Genomic DNA, 15,897 nt, shown 5'->3' on the forward strand with positions numbered 1-15,897 from the left:
CGACACTAGAACATCTGTTTGAAATCACAGCAACAGGGATGCAAGAGGAGAGAGGAAAAAGGAAGACAGGGACCCCAAAAAAAAAAACTCAGAGCAAACCCAGGATCTCAGAGTGGCTTCACACAGAGCTATATGTATGAGAAAACACCAAACCACCGAGCAAACATGAGGCAAGGCATCAACAGCAATCCCCAAAGAAAACTCTCGTATTATTCCTCAGAACAAGAGAAGCCTCATTGTTCATGCTTTATTTCCCAAATGGTCCAAACTTGAGATGCTTGACACAAGGATTTTTTAAACCACATCAAGTCTATCACATGCTGGAAAAATTGAGGATGTTACAAAGATTTATTGCCATTATAATCTAATTGGGTCATAACGTGGTTAAAAAGAGATGGATACGGCTGTGTAAAGACAGCATCATCTGCTTACAAATGACAGTTTTTCCACAGGTGAATAATTACAGTGAAACCCGTGGTAGTGCTAAGAAAGAAGAACTTGGCAGATTATCAAAGGCCATGTAAAAAATGAGCAGCGAGAAAAGTTTGGACAAAGGGTTCCTCTCTGCTTTGCATTTCTATGCTAATGTAATTACAAGCAGGAATTTGTTGGGGGTATTACGAGCTCTGCGGAGCATCTGGAAAAGGGGCTTTTGTTTCAGCAGGCTGTTCTTTGCTTTACTATTAAACCTAATGGGAGGCCCGAGAACTAAAGGAAGCTTGATATGATGGAGGGTGATTAATGTGGGCTGGTTGTGTGTTTGTGCTGTCACACACAACAAAACCACATGTGATGTATAGGCTCGCACACCGACAGGCAGGAGCATGCCTGTGTGTTTGCGTCTGTCTCGCAGACAAACTGCGGCTGGAATTAATCAAGACCAATGATCTCTCTCTACGTCTCTTTCACCTTTTTACTCTTTCTTTCCTGCTCTCCTTTCACTCCACATACATAAATAACACACACAAAGCCACAGGGAGCCCTCCTTGTTAGTTGGAATAATTATGGGATCAGAAACCCCTTTAGACAGTAGAGGATTAAATATGTCCTCTAATGGCTCAGGAGGTTCATTTCTTGTCAGACGGAAACAATTCGGCCGTAGCTCTGTGACACAGAAAAAAGACAGAGCCCAACAGGTTTGTGTATGTCTGTGTGAGTTTGTGTGGTTTGCTAAAGCCTCTATGAGCTGGCTTTTCATGAAAGAATTTGTGATGTCAGCAGCGCAAGTAAGTGTTTTTGGAGTGAAGATAACAGAGGAAAGAAAGAGTTTGTGTTGTGTAAACTCTTCATATAGGTGCTATGCTAAAAGGGATAGTTCGCCTCTTTTGACATGAAGCTGTATGACATCCAATATTAGCAATATCATTTATGAACATTGACTCATAAATGATATTGCTAATATGGGATGTCATACAGCTTCATGTCAAAAGAGGCGAACTATCCCTTTAACGATGACGGCGTGTTTGCTCAGTGCCTGTCAGTACTTGCTGAACATCCGAGTTCATTGCTGCACATCCCTTTCACTGTTCAGTGAGGCTGAGAAGTCGGGTCAAGTGTGACGAACGGCTTCAGAGGAGAACTCCCAACTGTGACCGAGACACCTGAAAGGCTGAGTGACGGCCGAGGCCGCAGGCGTCATCAACAAACGTGTAAAAGTTTTACTTCTCTGAGAGTCACAGTACCTGCGGTAAGTTTCACAAAGGTGAATGTTAAATGTGTTGGCTGAATCTAGTGTTGAGAGTTTCACCTTCAGAAGTTTGACTTGTTTTTCTTAACATTCAATAACTTCAAAGCTAGTGAGCTAAGGCTCAAGTACATCCAGAGAGAAAGAGTTATCTTTATCTTTATTTTCTCCAGGCTGGACTACTGCAACGCACTCCTCATTGGGATACCCAGCAAGAACCTCCAGCAGCTGCAGTATATTCAGAACTGTGCTGCCAGGATCCTGATGGGGGGGGGGGGGGGCGGAAGTACCACCACATCACACCCATCCTCAAATCCCTCAGTGCCTCCATGGCACTGCCCCCCCCCCTACAACAAAGAACTCATTGCCCCCCATTCCTCCTCACGTCATCTCCGCTCTGGACAGGCCAAAGGACAAGGGCCTTCAGCTCAGCTGCACCCACTCTGTGGAATGCTCTCTCCGACCATCTAAGGGCACCACAGACTGTGGATTCTTTTAAAAAAAAGGCCTGAAAACTCACCTTTTTAGAAAATCCTTTAGTTTGCCTGAAATATCTTAATATTATTTTACTGTTTTAAAAAAATAAATAAATAAATGCTAGGTTTTTTATGCTAGTTTTAAAATGTAGCACTCTGAGTTCATTAAATTGATGTAATGTGCTTTATAAATAAAATATATTATTATTATTATTATCTTTAATTTCTCATTTACTGGAGCATGGGTCTGTAGCCGTGTCCTTCTCCCACGTCACACACTCATTCTCGGCTGGTGGGCAGTGCTTCATTATTGTATCGCAGTATCATGATTTCATTTCAATGAGCAGTCGGATTATTTAGAGCTCGACTGTTACTTTTGACCAAGCTGCGAGTGAATCCTTTCAGTAAACTTACCATAAGTGTATTGTAAAGAACAGTTAGCTGTAGTAGAATGTTTCACACCCGGATTCACACACTATTTATGTGGTTTCACATCCGTTTCTTACCGGCAGGGTTGGAGAAGTCCAGGATGCTCGTCGCCGGTTGCAGCAGGTCTGGGCTACTGGAGGAGAGGTTGCCTGGAATGGGCATGATGGCCACGCTGTGACGACACTGCTTGGTGCCCACAATGCTGTCATCCTGAGACTGACCCAAGCCACCATCACTAGAGAGAAAATGTATGAAGGTGCAGTGGGTTGACAGGGGAGGAAGGGAGGGATATAAAGGTTGTAGTGGGGGAAGGGAAGGAAATGAGAAATTGAAAAAAAAAGACAGACACAAAAAGTCATGTTATGCCATCAAAGACAAACCTCATGAACTGAAAAGAACATTTAAGCTTTTATCTTGCAACAGTGGACATTTCTCTCAGCAGTTTTTTCCTCCTTCCCTTTGTTATGAACTTAAAATGAGAGGACGCGAGTGAAAACATTTACATTTACACTTAGAACATATTAAAATCCCAACTCGTAACACTGGAAAAATAACTGCGATTCGATCAAAATGTCCACTCTTGCACAGTGACAACACACAATGCCAGTAAGGTGCGTTTGGATTTTAAAATGCAGCAGGCGACACAGACATTCATCCATGAGGAGGTTCCTGTATTCATGGATAGGCACACACACAGCAAACACGATGATACAGCGCGAGGATATAGGAGAGTCACAAATGTTTTCCATCACTCAGATCTATTTTCCAATGACTTATACATGAGCTTATACTGTAAATACTATACATCGATGTGCGTTTAGCCGTGGCTTCGGTGTGCAGTAGACTCAGACGCCTTTCTAAATGGTTCTCTAGCTGCACTCAGGGATATTGCCTAATCAACATTCACAGCACATTAATAGTCTCATTAGACTGGCTAAATCTGAATATATGTGGTGGAAATGGCAACTCTTTTAAAAGAGAAACCCCAAGGAAGGTCTGGTATTGTGATAGTCCAGATGTGGTAATCTGAAAGTTTGGTAACATCTTCTTACAAAGTTGCTGCAACTCCAAGAAATGACTAAATATAAAAAAAATATGCTTGTAAACCAGCACCTGAATGCTGCATTGATTTTATAATATCAAATAAAGCACACTCCTCCAGTAACAGTCGTGTCTGAAATGTCCTTCTGCGTATACTCGTTACAGCTACCCAGGAGTTGTGAATCTGCTCATCATGAGGGATAACGTAGGGTGCCCACTAACACAGCTATGAGCATCCGTAACAAAGCCTCTCTAATCTATGAATCGCCAGGAGACAGGAAACACACTGAGGGGACAGAACAAAGACGAGACAAAGACGGCGAGACGGTAAAAAACAGGTACAGACAAAGGAAGATCTGGCAAGAAAAGGAAAGCAAAGACACAGCTTGATGAAATATTTTTGAGTGTGATGGAAAAAAGCAGTAGGATAAGGACAGCACGGAGGTCAGGACAACTCTGAAACATTGTTAAGTCCACGTTCATGTTCGGGTCTCTCCACAGATGCTTGGTGGGTTCAGGTAAAGACTGGACTGTTCTTCTCAAGGCGCAGTTTAGGATTTTGTCTCGATGAAATATAAATCTTCACCTCATCCTGAAAAGGTTTTAAATCAGGGAAATGTTGGATTTTTCGACATCAGTCATTCCCTCAATCCTGACTAGTCTCTTAAGCCCTGCTGCTGCAAAAACACTATATTCCCACAACATGATGACGCCATCACTGTGTTTGACTGTTGGGATGATTGTACTGAGGTGATGTCACGGTTGGAAAATGTGGTCAAATTGTTCAATCCTCACTTCATCATATCAGATCATTTTATTTCTTGTTCAGATCATTAAATTCCTTTAGCTTCTGTCTGACCTTGTTACCATAAAGATCTAAGAAGTCTGTTTGGAGTTCCAGATTGTGTGTGTGTGTGTGTGTGTGTGTGTGTGTGTGTGTGTGTGTGTGGGGGGGGGGGGGGGGGGGGGCTGTGTGAAGGTCTGCAGATGGATATAGAATCAGATAGTTGGGGATGGGGAGTTACACAATAGGTCTTACCCAAACAGGCCCCTGAAGCAGTGGAGACAGACAGGAGAGAGACAACATTTAAAAGCGTGAAAAAGACCAAAATAAAAAACAAGAAGCAGAGCTCTGCTGAAGTGATTCAGCGATAAAAGTGCAGCAGTGTGACAAAGCCTCCTTCTCACTCACACGTCAAACAATACAAACATTTAAACTGACAGAATATAGTGTGCAAGAGACAATGTTTCTGACACAGTGACAGAAGTGCTGAAATAAATAAGCAGAGAAACAATGTCACAGCAAACACAATGTCAGCAAGTAGTAGATTACACCAAATTCTTATCCCCATCTACAGAATCACACCTCTGCAGAACACAATTCGCTTAAATGATCATGACATCCAACCAACCCTATTCTAAGACATTAACTATAGTTCTAATTTGCCTGTAATGAGACTTTATTCCAGCTGCTGCAGGTGAACCTGCTGAACTAACATCTGAGTGGGTTTATGAAAGTGTACAGAGAGTACTTTAAAAGTTTTGCAAACAGGTGGCAGAACAGACAAAACTCAAGATTCATCAGTGCATGAAAATGCCTTTAGTGTCTGATTTTAAGCCTCTGAAGCCGAACTGGCCGACTGACCCTAATCATCTGTCTCACTTCTATTCTCATCTCAGTGCTTTCCATCAGCCATCAGTTTATATACGTATTATTATTTATTAGCATCATTATTATTATTATTACCATTTTCATTACTATTCCTAGTATACTATAGCCTGGAAAACCAGCGCCAACTGCTGGACGGCAAAATGTTTTGCCTGCGGTTGGGTCTGGCCTCGATCCACTTGTCATTTTGAAAATACTGCCCTGAATCTGGCAGATGGCAACTAAACCAATCACAACGCAGAGATGTGTTTTGAATCAACGCGGGCGGGCCAGAGGGTTCTGAGGGAGTGACGACAGAGCAGTGCGACGTTGGGCAGTGGAAGCGAACATAGACAAGCGAAAGCACAACAAGAAAGATGGCGGCGGCAATGGAACAGTGCTCGTTTGATTCAGCCTTGGCACACAGCCATTATAACGAACAGCCTTGCCACTCTCTATTAAGCCCCATTGTACCGGCTTTTTGGCTGCAGTTCCACCAGAATTCCACTGGGAGCGTCGGTGGAGACCAGAATGAATGGGGCCCAATGGAGCTAGATGCTACAAATGGTCAGTTTCACCTAAGTCTCCTCAAGAGCGCTCAGATTTGAATGTAGTTTCTGAGAGCTCAACATGGGTTTCAAGTAAAAAATCAACTGAACGAGTACATATATCCCTTTGATTTCTTACTGGTTGGCTTCTTGTTGTCCACAACGCGCTAGCATTGTGCTAATGACAGCTGGTCGACCAGCTATGTATGACGTCATATACACTTCAAATCCTTTTTTTAAGCAAATGAGTGGCTCTAAAAATCTAAAACTCAGCCATGGGTATTTTCTAAACACCCTCTTTCGAAAACAACATTCGAATTACTAGAGAAAAAATTATATCTTGAGATAAGGGCACGAAAGGGCGTATAGCTCCATAGGACTCCATTCATTCTGGTCTCCAAAATTGGGCGCCCCACGTGGAAAGAGGGTGGAACTGCAACCAAAATCGCCTCGTTGGAAACCGGAAATGCACCGTGAGTGGCGTATCTGTCCTATTATAGAATCTGTGCTTGGCATCAGTTTTGGAAGAGTCCCCTCCCACCAAAGCTTTCTGTCGCGCTTACTACGTCACAGTCAGTTGCGCTGATTGGTCAGAGCGTTGGCCTATAGGCACAGACGCGGTTTGAAAGACAACGGGTTGTGCTCATCAACAATGTTCCGTTGTATCCATTGATCGGTGCCAGACTAAATTAGACATCCAATCCATTTAGGCTGGTTTATCAGGCTAAGTATACTACGATTATGCTATATTATTATCATTATTATTATTATCTTTATACGGGTGCTGGTGTTAGGTGTTTTCCACTTTTGTCTCTTCTGTACATTTCTGTGTATAACAGTGCTGAGCGTGAGTGAGATGGAGATTTCAATTTCCCTGAGGGAACCCCCCAAAAGGGATTAATAAAGTCTTCTATCTATCTATCTATCTATCTATTTAGTTCAAAGACTAGTTTGAATGACAGAGCAATGAAAGTCCCTGTTGAGTTGATAAATAGATGGCAGTGGAGAGCCGGTGGAAGCTGTGCACGGAGTCGGATCAAACGGCAACGTGATGGTGTGTTAGGAAACTGAGGACATTCAGTTTTCATGCCAACTGTCTGGCTTTGTGGACGCGATCAACACTGAGCTGAAAACGGAGACAGAAAAGGCAGAAAGCATGACGATGTGCGTGACAGCGTGTGTGAGAGAGCGTGTGTGGCTTATACTGAATGAGTTAGCGCTGTAATTAACAGGGGGAGAACAGTGTCTGCTTTCTCACAGCACAGCATCCACATGCTGTGGGCTAAAATGAGGCCCGGAGAGGCATGAAATGATGAAATGAAATCAAGTCTGTATCGCCACGTTATAGCTGGAATATTGAATGTGAACCTCATATGCGCAATTTATCCAGATTGCTACCAGTACAATGACTGGTTAGGGATGACACTGGCAATGATTATATGATGATGATGATGATGATGAAGGGCCTGGATCTACATCGCATTGGCTCTGAGAAAATGGTCGAGTAGAAAGACAAAGTGAAAAAGTGCCAAATTAAAAACCACATTTCAACGGCAAAGTTTGTTTACCCATAGCACAAGATGGACTGCAAACCAGAATTTTCCAATAAACACAGGTGGATGTTAGAGTTAGAGTGAAGTTGCGTAATTTCCTCCTGAAAACACTAAAAGAATTGGACAAAATGGACCCGTCTATCATTTTCTGAGATGCACCGAGGGTCCAATCACACTGCAACAAGTTAGTTTTTTTTTTCTAAAAAATCTAAATCTAAAAAACAACCGACAGAAAAGGTGGATCCAATCAGAAAGATGTTTAAGATGATTTACACTCAGGTAGAACCACCTGAGCTCACTTTCTCTTAAAACTCTCCTTTTGTTTTTCCTGACTCATATCAGTGTCAAATCAATGAATAATTACTAGAATTGACAGCATTATTAAAACATCCTCTCACCATTCCCTTCCGTCATCATCAAAGTTTCAGTTCACGCCACTTCAACAAAACGTTTCATTCATCATCAGTGAAGCAGTCTTCACATACCTGAAGGGTTTAGGTGGCAGAATACTGAAGCGCGTCTTCTCCAGCATCTTCCTGATCTTATTTCTTCCTCCCGACACAGTGTTGGCCTTCATTTTCCGTGTGCTCTTGTGGTCTGTAGGGAACTCCATGTCTCCTGGAAGGTCGGGGATAGAGAAGCGGTTGCCTTTTTTCTCCTGGATCTTGGGGATGTGTGGCCCGCCGTTCTTCTTCTCGTGCATGATCCTGCTCAGGAGCTCTTTGAAGACTAGGTGGATGGAGGGAGATATTTAGCTCCGAAGTCTTGAATGTCGTCGTTGTCGGGTATTATTTTTATACTGCAAAATCTCGTTCGACAAGCACTTCAAGCCGACTCGCAACTTTACTTACCAAATATGTTGGTTTTGACAGTGAGGGCGAGGTGTGTGTTATTTCTCAGGATGTCTACAGCTTTGGAGAAGGAGATGTTCTCAAAGTTCTGACCATTGATCTCCATGATCTAAAACACATCAAATGAAATAAGAAACTTTGAACAGGTGCTGCATACTCATTTTTTTTTGTCAAGAATTGGTCTGGATTTAAGAGGCGCCCTGTAATATCAACCGGCTGGATTTTTCTTTATTGACATATGAAACACATTAACGTTCAGGGTTGCACGTGATGTTATTCTTAACTCGCTAGACTCATCTTATCTCAGCAAAGAAGTTCAGTTAATGCAAAGTTAAGTGTGAGTCAAGTCCTCTTTAGATAACACAAAACAGGGAAGTGTGTGTTTCAGTACTAGCTTGTCATTTCATTTCACCTTTAGAGGACATTCATTTGTTCATGCAGAAGGAAAATGTGCCATTTAAGGTAATATATAACAAAAAATCAGCTAGATGTAAATGTTGAAGACTCAAAGTGGTTAAACAGGGAGCCTAATGACGAATAAAGACTTATTTAACTTCCCATTCAATGTGACACATTCAGCATGTCTGAAAGGATTCAAACTAATTGTGGCAACCTGAAGTGCACACAGCAACGACGGTCAACTAAACAATCAGTCGTGTGATAACCAGCCAGGGTAAACAGACATGACGACAAATGAAGATGGAGAAATAGCATCCTTTTAAACCTGGTCTGTGCACGAGAGCTTCTACTTTCACATCTCTGCACAGTGGGTCACAAGTCAAATATGGTAACCAGCAGCCCCATCTGCGTTTTGCACTGTTCTAACTCTCTGTTCCTGGGTTCCGACTCTGAGAAAACCACAACAAGTAAAGAGCTGTAACCTTCTCTGATTTCCATTTCAACAGTTAATTCTCCCCGGTCAACGTTTTATCTATTAACAGTTTTCTTTGCCCTCTTCCAGCCAACTCTGAGGAATCTCCAGGTTACAGCTGACAACATCAAACCTTTGGTTGGTCATCTTGAAATACTAAAGGACACCAACAAATGGAGGGCCGTGGTGTCCCACCAAAAATGAATGATCAGATAAATGTATTGTTTTCACATTATTTCTTAATACAGTAACAGTGAATCTTGCAGTTGAAGGATCAAGCTCTCGCTGTGTAAATGATATAATTGTGATGTTTGTGAGCAGCTGCTTGCTGTGGCCAGAGGTGAACCTTAACATCAGTTTCATCGGATCCTTTTTTGTTCCTTTCATACGACCAGCCTCTAAGCTCATAATACCGATAAGAGATTTATTACTCCATGTCTCCCTGTAGCCAGGCAAAGAAAGATAACCTGCCTCTCAGAGAGGCTGAACCATTTTACTCCACTGCGCACACATTTAATTTTGACTTGCGTTACACAGAGGGTCCACACAAACTTAAAGCTTAAATAACTTAAAGAATTATCTAAACATGATTTCCACTCCATTTACTGGTCTAACGATTCTCGTAGGTCAGAATATCTATGGAGAAACTGTGCATACTCTAAAACTGTAGTTTAACCCCACGGTCATCGGAGATGCTACAAATGAAACTGCTGACTCTGCAATTGCTCATAAGAGGGCACAACCAAAAACATCACAGGCAAAGAGGTAAAAGGTTTACTTTCTGCTTCTCTGTGGAACTTCTGACCACCTGATAACAAGCTGATCTGTATCATACATCAACTAACATCATTGCTACATTCATCAAGAGCGGCTGGATGCAGAGTCCTGCTGGTTTCACTTATGACTCCTCAATTAGGAGGGATACAACTGAACAAAGCTACTTCCTGTAGCAGCAAAGTAGCAAGACAGAATAACACTAGATGAGAAAAAAGGAAGCACTGTTTTAGAAAACTAAGTAATAAAGTAATAAAGCTCTTCAGAAAAGCACTGAGGTATTGGATCCTACAACTTTGTATGTACCATGTGACATCACGCTGTGTCCTCTCACCTGATCTCCTCGCTTGAGTCCGGACTCTGCAGCTTTGCTCCCTTCTTCCACCGACTCCACAAAGATGCCAAATCCTCTCTCGCTGCCGCCCTGCACGCTGAAGTAGAGGGGCGACTCCCTGGACGCCTTTTGCAGGGTGAGCTGTCTCCACTTTGCTTTGGCTGCACAAGCAATGTTCAGCAGCCTCAAATGGCCCTTCATTTTCTGACGAGGAGGGAAACATTTAGAAATGAATTGGCCTCTTTACCTGTGAGTAGTTTTAGATGAAAACACTTGAAAATAATTCTTGAAATTTATCAAACACGCTGTTAAAAACAATATCACCCTGTCTTGGAGTTTGAAGTAGTTTTAAGAAGGTGATACAACTATGGAAATGTTGAGAAGTGAGTGTTGGCTTGAGTTTTTTATACGAAACTTAATTACATAATATATGCAGAGATTAAACAGTCAAAGCGGATAATATAAGATGGAGATCAAAGAGTGAAAAACTGTGAGACATTAAGAGGGAGCAGGAATAAAGGTTAAACGTATGATTTGGCCTTACTGTAGCTTCTAGATGTTTCTCAAAATCCTCCAGGAAGCGCGTCATAGCCGGGTCACCCTCAAAGTCATTGAAGTGGTTGTTGACCCACAACAAGACTATTCTTGTTACCTGTGAGAGAAAACAATGTCTTTATTCAGACGACAGAGCATACAGAGTTCCTGCAACAACTTTAGACCCGACGCTTTGCTGCACAACCTGCTTTGATAAGAGATTTGTTAGGAAAACTTGAGTGTTGATAATGCTGATTGTGGATCAGAGGTTTTACTCAACTGCAGCTCATTAATGTTTGGGAGTTACTAAAGGGCACAGTGACATGCTAAAGGCATGACATCATGAGTTAAAAACTGTTAACTATTTATCCTTCTCTCTTTTTTTTTAATAATACATATCAATTCATTAGTAATGCAACTGTCATTCTAGCAGAACGACATTCCGGAGGTTAGGTTTTGTTTGTATTCTAGCCAATAATAAATGTATTTGTTAGGGGTGGGACGATATGCTTTGGTCACGATTCGATTGTATCCCGATTCTAAGGTGCCGATTCGATTTGTATCACGATTCTTGATAATTGTAATTCTACAAGTATTGCAATTCGATATAATCAGTAATTGCAATTTTCTTCCTCATTAAAAACAAACAAGTTGAATCATACACTTCTAGAATGAATGTCGTTCCCATAAACGATGCACATCAGTCTGTGTCAGTCAGTCCAGCAGCTGACATTTATTTCAACTGAGACAAAAAGAGGTACTTAACATGTACAGCATTTTTTAAAGTTTACAGTTACAAAATGAATTCAAATGTCCACACAGCACAAATGTGGGCTAGTTTTAACATAACTTAATGTAATGAATTGATGAAGTTTTTCTGGACACGGATATGACGTATAATATAATATAATCGATTCTGGGGAGAAAAATCGATTTTTAAAATCATCCCATTAAAAATCGCGATATGTACATGAATCGATTTTTTTCGCCCACCCCTAGTATTTGTATTTATTTTCTGGAGAAAAGCTAGTAACACAAGATAACAGCAGGAGGGTTATTTAATGACCTGCAGAGAAATGTTTAAACCACTTACGGTTGACTTATCAGTTTTGTGTCACAAATAATTAGAAGAAAAAACATAGATCTAAATTGACTGGTAAACAATCATGTGGGAGAGAACACCGTTCTCACCTTTACAGTCAGACTGATACAACTTTGCCCCTCCTCTTTCCACATTCTATCACTTTCTTCGTGCATGCTCTGTACATGATTAGATCCTGATTATGAAGATTATGAGCTTGAATGACAACAACATAAAGACTATCGACAGTACAACACTAATCTAAGGTTAAAGCAGTTATGGACAGCAGGAGCATCAGACCTGAACCAATCGCTACTTGGCTCAAATCCAGCTGAGCTCGCTGAACTTGTATTGATCGGAATGTGAGCAGCACAACACATGAATTTCCATCAACATACCTGAATACCAAAGGAGAGCTGATAAAGGAGAGCATAAAGATCACCACTTACTGCATTAATAGAAATACAGGCTTATCATCCCTTTTAATGTTTTCAAACACAAATTTCCGAAATTCCCCAAACTAGACTTCTTGACCGGCCAAAATTCTCCTCGCAAAGACGGACATACACGTCACAGTGCACACACACACACTGACCGTGTCTCGAAGGCTGTCCACCTTGAACCACTCCAGAAGTTTCTTGCCAACCTCCATTGGATTCGACAGGAAGGTCCTGTAGGTGAGGAGGAAGTCCTCGATGTAGGTGGGGTCCACCACCGAGGGCTCCTCCACCAAGTGCATGATCAGACGCTCTGGGGTTCCCTTGGGTCAAAAAATAAACACACACATAAGCATACACACAGAGAAGACACCGCACACTCATACACACACACACGTAAGCTGTCGGATATCACACGGTCTGCACGTATGAGCACAGACTGAAGGATGTAGACATGAAAGCACCTGCAGACACCGACCTAAATACATTATATCAACATTAATCATAAAGTGACAAGGACATTCTATTAAGATGCAATTATTGAACTGAGCTGTCAGTCACCTATTAATAAATCACACACACACGCACACACACACACACACACACACACACGAGTAAGAGTAAGAGTAAATGTAAAATACAGCAAGCATTTTGGGCTTACTTGTTGACTTTAACATCTAAGGGACTTTTATTCATAAGAAGAAGACCCAAACATTTAAGCCACATTAACTCCTTAGCTACTCCTTACTTTTCAGCAAGTTTGTTAACGTCACCAAAGCAGAGGTTTCCGAGGGAAATGACTCATTTTGACGGGGAACAGAAACTAGAAAGGCATCCACTTTTTGTCAGACACAAAAAGAACAATGTCTGAAAAGAGAAACGGAAATGCTAACACTTGTGAATTGACTTATCTCCACTGGATGTGTTTTAGAGCCAGCAGCTCTCTTCTGAGCGGCAGCCAAGAGAATCATTGAGGCCCATTATCCGATCAATACCTGGCTGCCTCTGGAGCTTGGGCAAAAGGATCAAAAGGCTTTGGAAGGCGCTGCAACGTAGCATACAGGAAAATGCTCTGGCAAACACTAATAGTGCAAGTGGTGCCTCGTAACGATCAAGAAAGAACATTGAGCAGCTGTCCTGAGGTTTTCGCAAGAAGCCGTATGCGAGGGAATGGCTGTGGTGGTCAGATCAATCAAAGGCATGCTGGGGTATATAGGGCTGAACAGTAGAAAAAAAGCAAAGGGCAAAAACTTGAATTTCTGATTTAGGAGCTTAACTGAAGCTAGGGGTTAGATTAAACACTCTTATTAGCTTAACATACGGCCTTCTGGGTGACTTTCCCCGTCTCATCCTGGTTAGGACGTGTTCTTGAACAAGGTTAAATGTAATTCTTGATAACAGGAATAGAAAACAGTCTAACTTGACCTTGTTGTTAAACCTTGTACATGTTGCATCCAGCATTCACTAGTCTGTGTTAATTCACATTTTGTACCGAGACTAATCCTGTTTACCTTTACTGATCCTCGTCAGAGGCCAGGGTCACATACAACGGAAAAAGCTTGGAGTCTAGAAGGAATTTTAGTGGAGTCTTCCACCGAAACCTAAACATTTACAAAATCACCAACCTTAATGACAATGTGTCCCTTCCTTGTCCCACTGCGGTCAAGCTCGCGGAGCTCCTTCACCATCACAATCTCCCCCTCCTCCTCCACCTTGTGCATGTTCTTCTCCACATGGTTGAGGATGCGCCAGTAGTCCTCTTGAGCGATGCAGACGAACTGGTCGAGGATGACATGGGGACAGCGGGTGAACTTGTAGTAGAGCAGAACACTGCTCTGCACCACAGTCGGGTACTCAAACAACAGCAGAGAAGAAGCATGAGAGCGTGCAGAGAGAGACATGGAAGAGGAAGAGATTGATGGAGGAAGCAATGAAGTAAAACGGATTAAATAAGGCTAAATACAAGCAGGAACGGAGGTCCGAAAATCATTTCAGCTAGCCATTTTGCAGGGGCACCTTTAACAAACTGCTCTGTGCTAAGACATGGCCCTGCGGCTTGCTGAGCGTCTTATGTTTAAATAAACCAGTTTCCGCATTTGTCTTACAAAGACCTACCACTGCAACTTCCTGTGTGTCTGAGGAAAGGAAATGGGCAGGGTGGACAGAAGCACTACAAGTAAACGCTAGGCTTTGAAAAAAAAAAAAAAAAGTGTTCGCATCACAGCTATAATAAGATTGCCTGTTAAAGAAAGCTGCATCTGTATGAGTGGAAAACGCACTGCTGATTGACAGTGCTTCATAAATGAAGGGAACTCCGTTTTTCGCTGTGGTTGCAAACCTCTACCGTTTGGTCAAAAGAAGAAATGAAAAAAGAAACACTCAACTCTGACATTTTCCCATCCCATTTAACCTTATCAAGCAAAACCTAAGCATAGAACACACACCTTCCCCATGTGTATGTACGGCGATCATAAAAACACTGAACAGTTTCTGGTTATTTTTGATTTCAAAACCGAGAAGTGTCAGACACCAAATGTTCTCTTCTAAAGGAAGACAACAGGTTGTCACAGAGTGCTTCTGTTAACAGTTACCATGCAGAAACAAGTCTTTCCTTTGTATTTATCGGCCCTCTTTACCTGGCAGTCGTCCCCTTTGGTGCGAACTTCTCCGATCATGTACTGTTTGTCCAGTGAGGGTGAGATGCCGAAACTGTTGCCCATACAAAGAGTCTCCACTCTGCCTTCTGGATAGCTGATCTCAACCGCTCCATTCAGGATCACGTACCAGTGGTCCAGCTTGAGACGGGGGCACAGAGATGACAAAATGATGAGAGTCTGACACTTTTGGGGGTTTTCAGTTGAGGTGGTTGGCTTGCTTTTTTCTCAGCAGTTGACACACGCATGAGCATTTTGTTTTGTACTGTTAAAACTACTATCATCAAGGTGAATCAAGCCAGAATAGTATATATAATTACTTGACTGTGGATCAGCGTCATCATCACCTGCATTTACACAACTATAGAGCTGCACAAGAAAGACTTAAAATGGCAACATAAAACTAACCTACATGTCAGATTTTGTGGGCGTCATGGGCATTGTTTCAGGTGCGAGTATGTTAGTGAATAGGTATTGTGTCTCTAGTGGTGGCTTTTGAAAAGAAAACACTGGCAGGGATAATATAACAAGCCGTTCATTGCGAGTGGGAGCGGACGGATAGAGGCAGTGAACGAGCCCTTGGCTCCCTCCACAGCGATAACTGATATTTCCTTCTCATTGCCTTTTCAGTCACTGGCTCTTTCTCATCTAGCAAATCCCCAATTCTCCTCTCAGCGCTTCTCACTTTCTCTCCCCATCAGTTCCAATGTTTTTCCATTCCACCTGTGGTTCTCCTTATTCCTCAGCAGTGATGAAATGGTAATCGGTGAGGCGAGGAAACGTAATCAACCACACAGGATATATTGTAAACAAAAGTTCCAGAGGGGCAGTTTTTCCTCAATTTTACAGGAAAAAAATGCTTCTTGTCGTACATAGCCTCAGGAGTTGCTTCATGAATATTTACAGCAGCCTTTGGATGTGGGTGAACAATTAGTTCTTAGAAATTTTATTACAGCCAGTGAAGAAACGAGCAGGTTTCCAT

At 42.1% G+C, this 15,897-nt stretch overlaps 1 protein-coding gene across 11 annotated transcripts in view; it reads right to left on the reverse strand.

Moving 5' to 3' along the window:
- rapgef6 (Rap guanine nucleotide exchange factor (GEF) 6) overlaps positions 1 to 15,897 on the reverse strand; it is a 134,415-nt gene that overhangs the window by 23,911 nt on the left and 94,607 nt on the right. For all 11 annotated transcript variants that reach the window (XM_075486666.1, XM_075486664.1, XM_075486665.1 and 8 more), the window contains 8 exons: positions 14,898 to 15,056; positions 13,887 to 14,039; positions 12,420 to 12,584; positions 10,754 to 10,861; positions 10,210 to 10,413; positions 8,231 to 8,339; positions 7,865 to 8,108; positions 2,667 to 2,824 (listed from right to left, as the gene is read on the reverse strand). In XM_075486666.1, coding sequence (XP_075342781.1) covers positions 2,667 to 2,824; positions 7,865 to 8,108; positions 8,231 to 8,339; positions 10,210 to 10,413; positions 10,754 to 10,861; positions 12,420 to 12,584; positions 13,887 to 14,039; positions 14,898 to 15,056 — 1,300 coding nt within the window. The remainder of the gene's footprint in view (positions 1 to 2,666; positions 2,825 to 7,864; positions 8,109 to 8,230; positions 8,340 to 10,209; positions 10,414 to 10,753; positions 10,862 to 12,419; positions 12,585 to 13,886; positions 14,040 to 14,897; positions 15,057 to 15,897) is intronic.

The sequence above is a fragment of the Odontesthes bonariensis genome, chromosome 16, assembly GCF_027942865.1.
Source record: "Odontesthes bonariensis isolate fOdoBon6 chromosome 16, fOdoBon6.hap1, whole genome shotgun sequence".
NCBI classification, from domain to species: Eukaryota; Metazoa; Chordata; class Actinopteri; order Atheriniformes; family Atherinopsidae; genus Odontesthes; species Odontesthes bonariensis.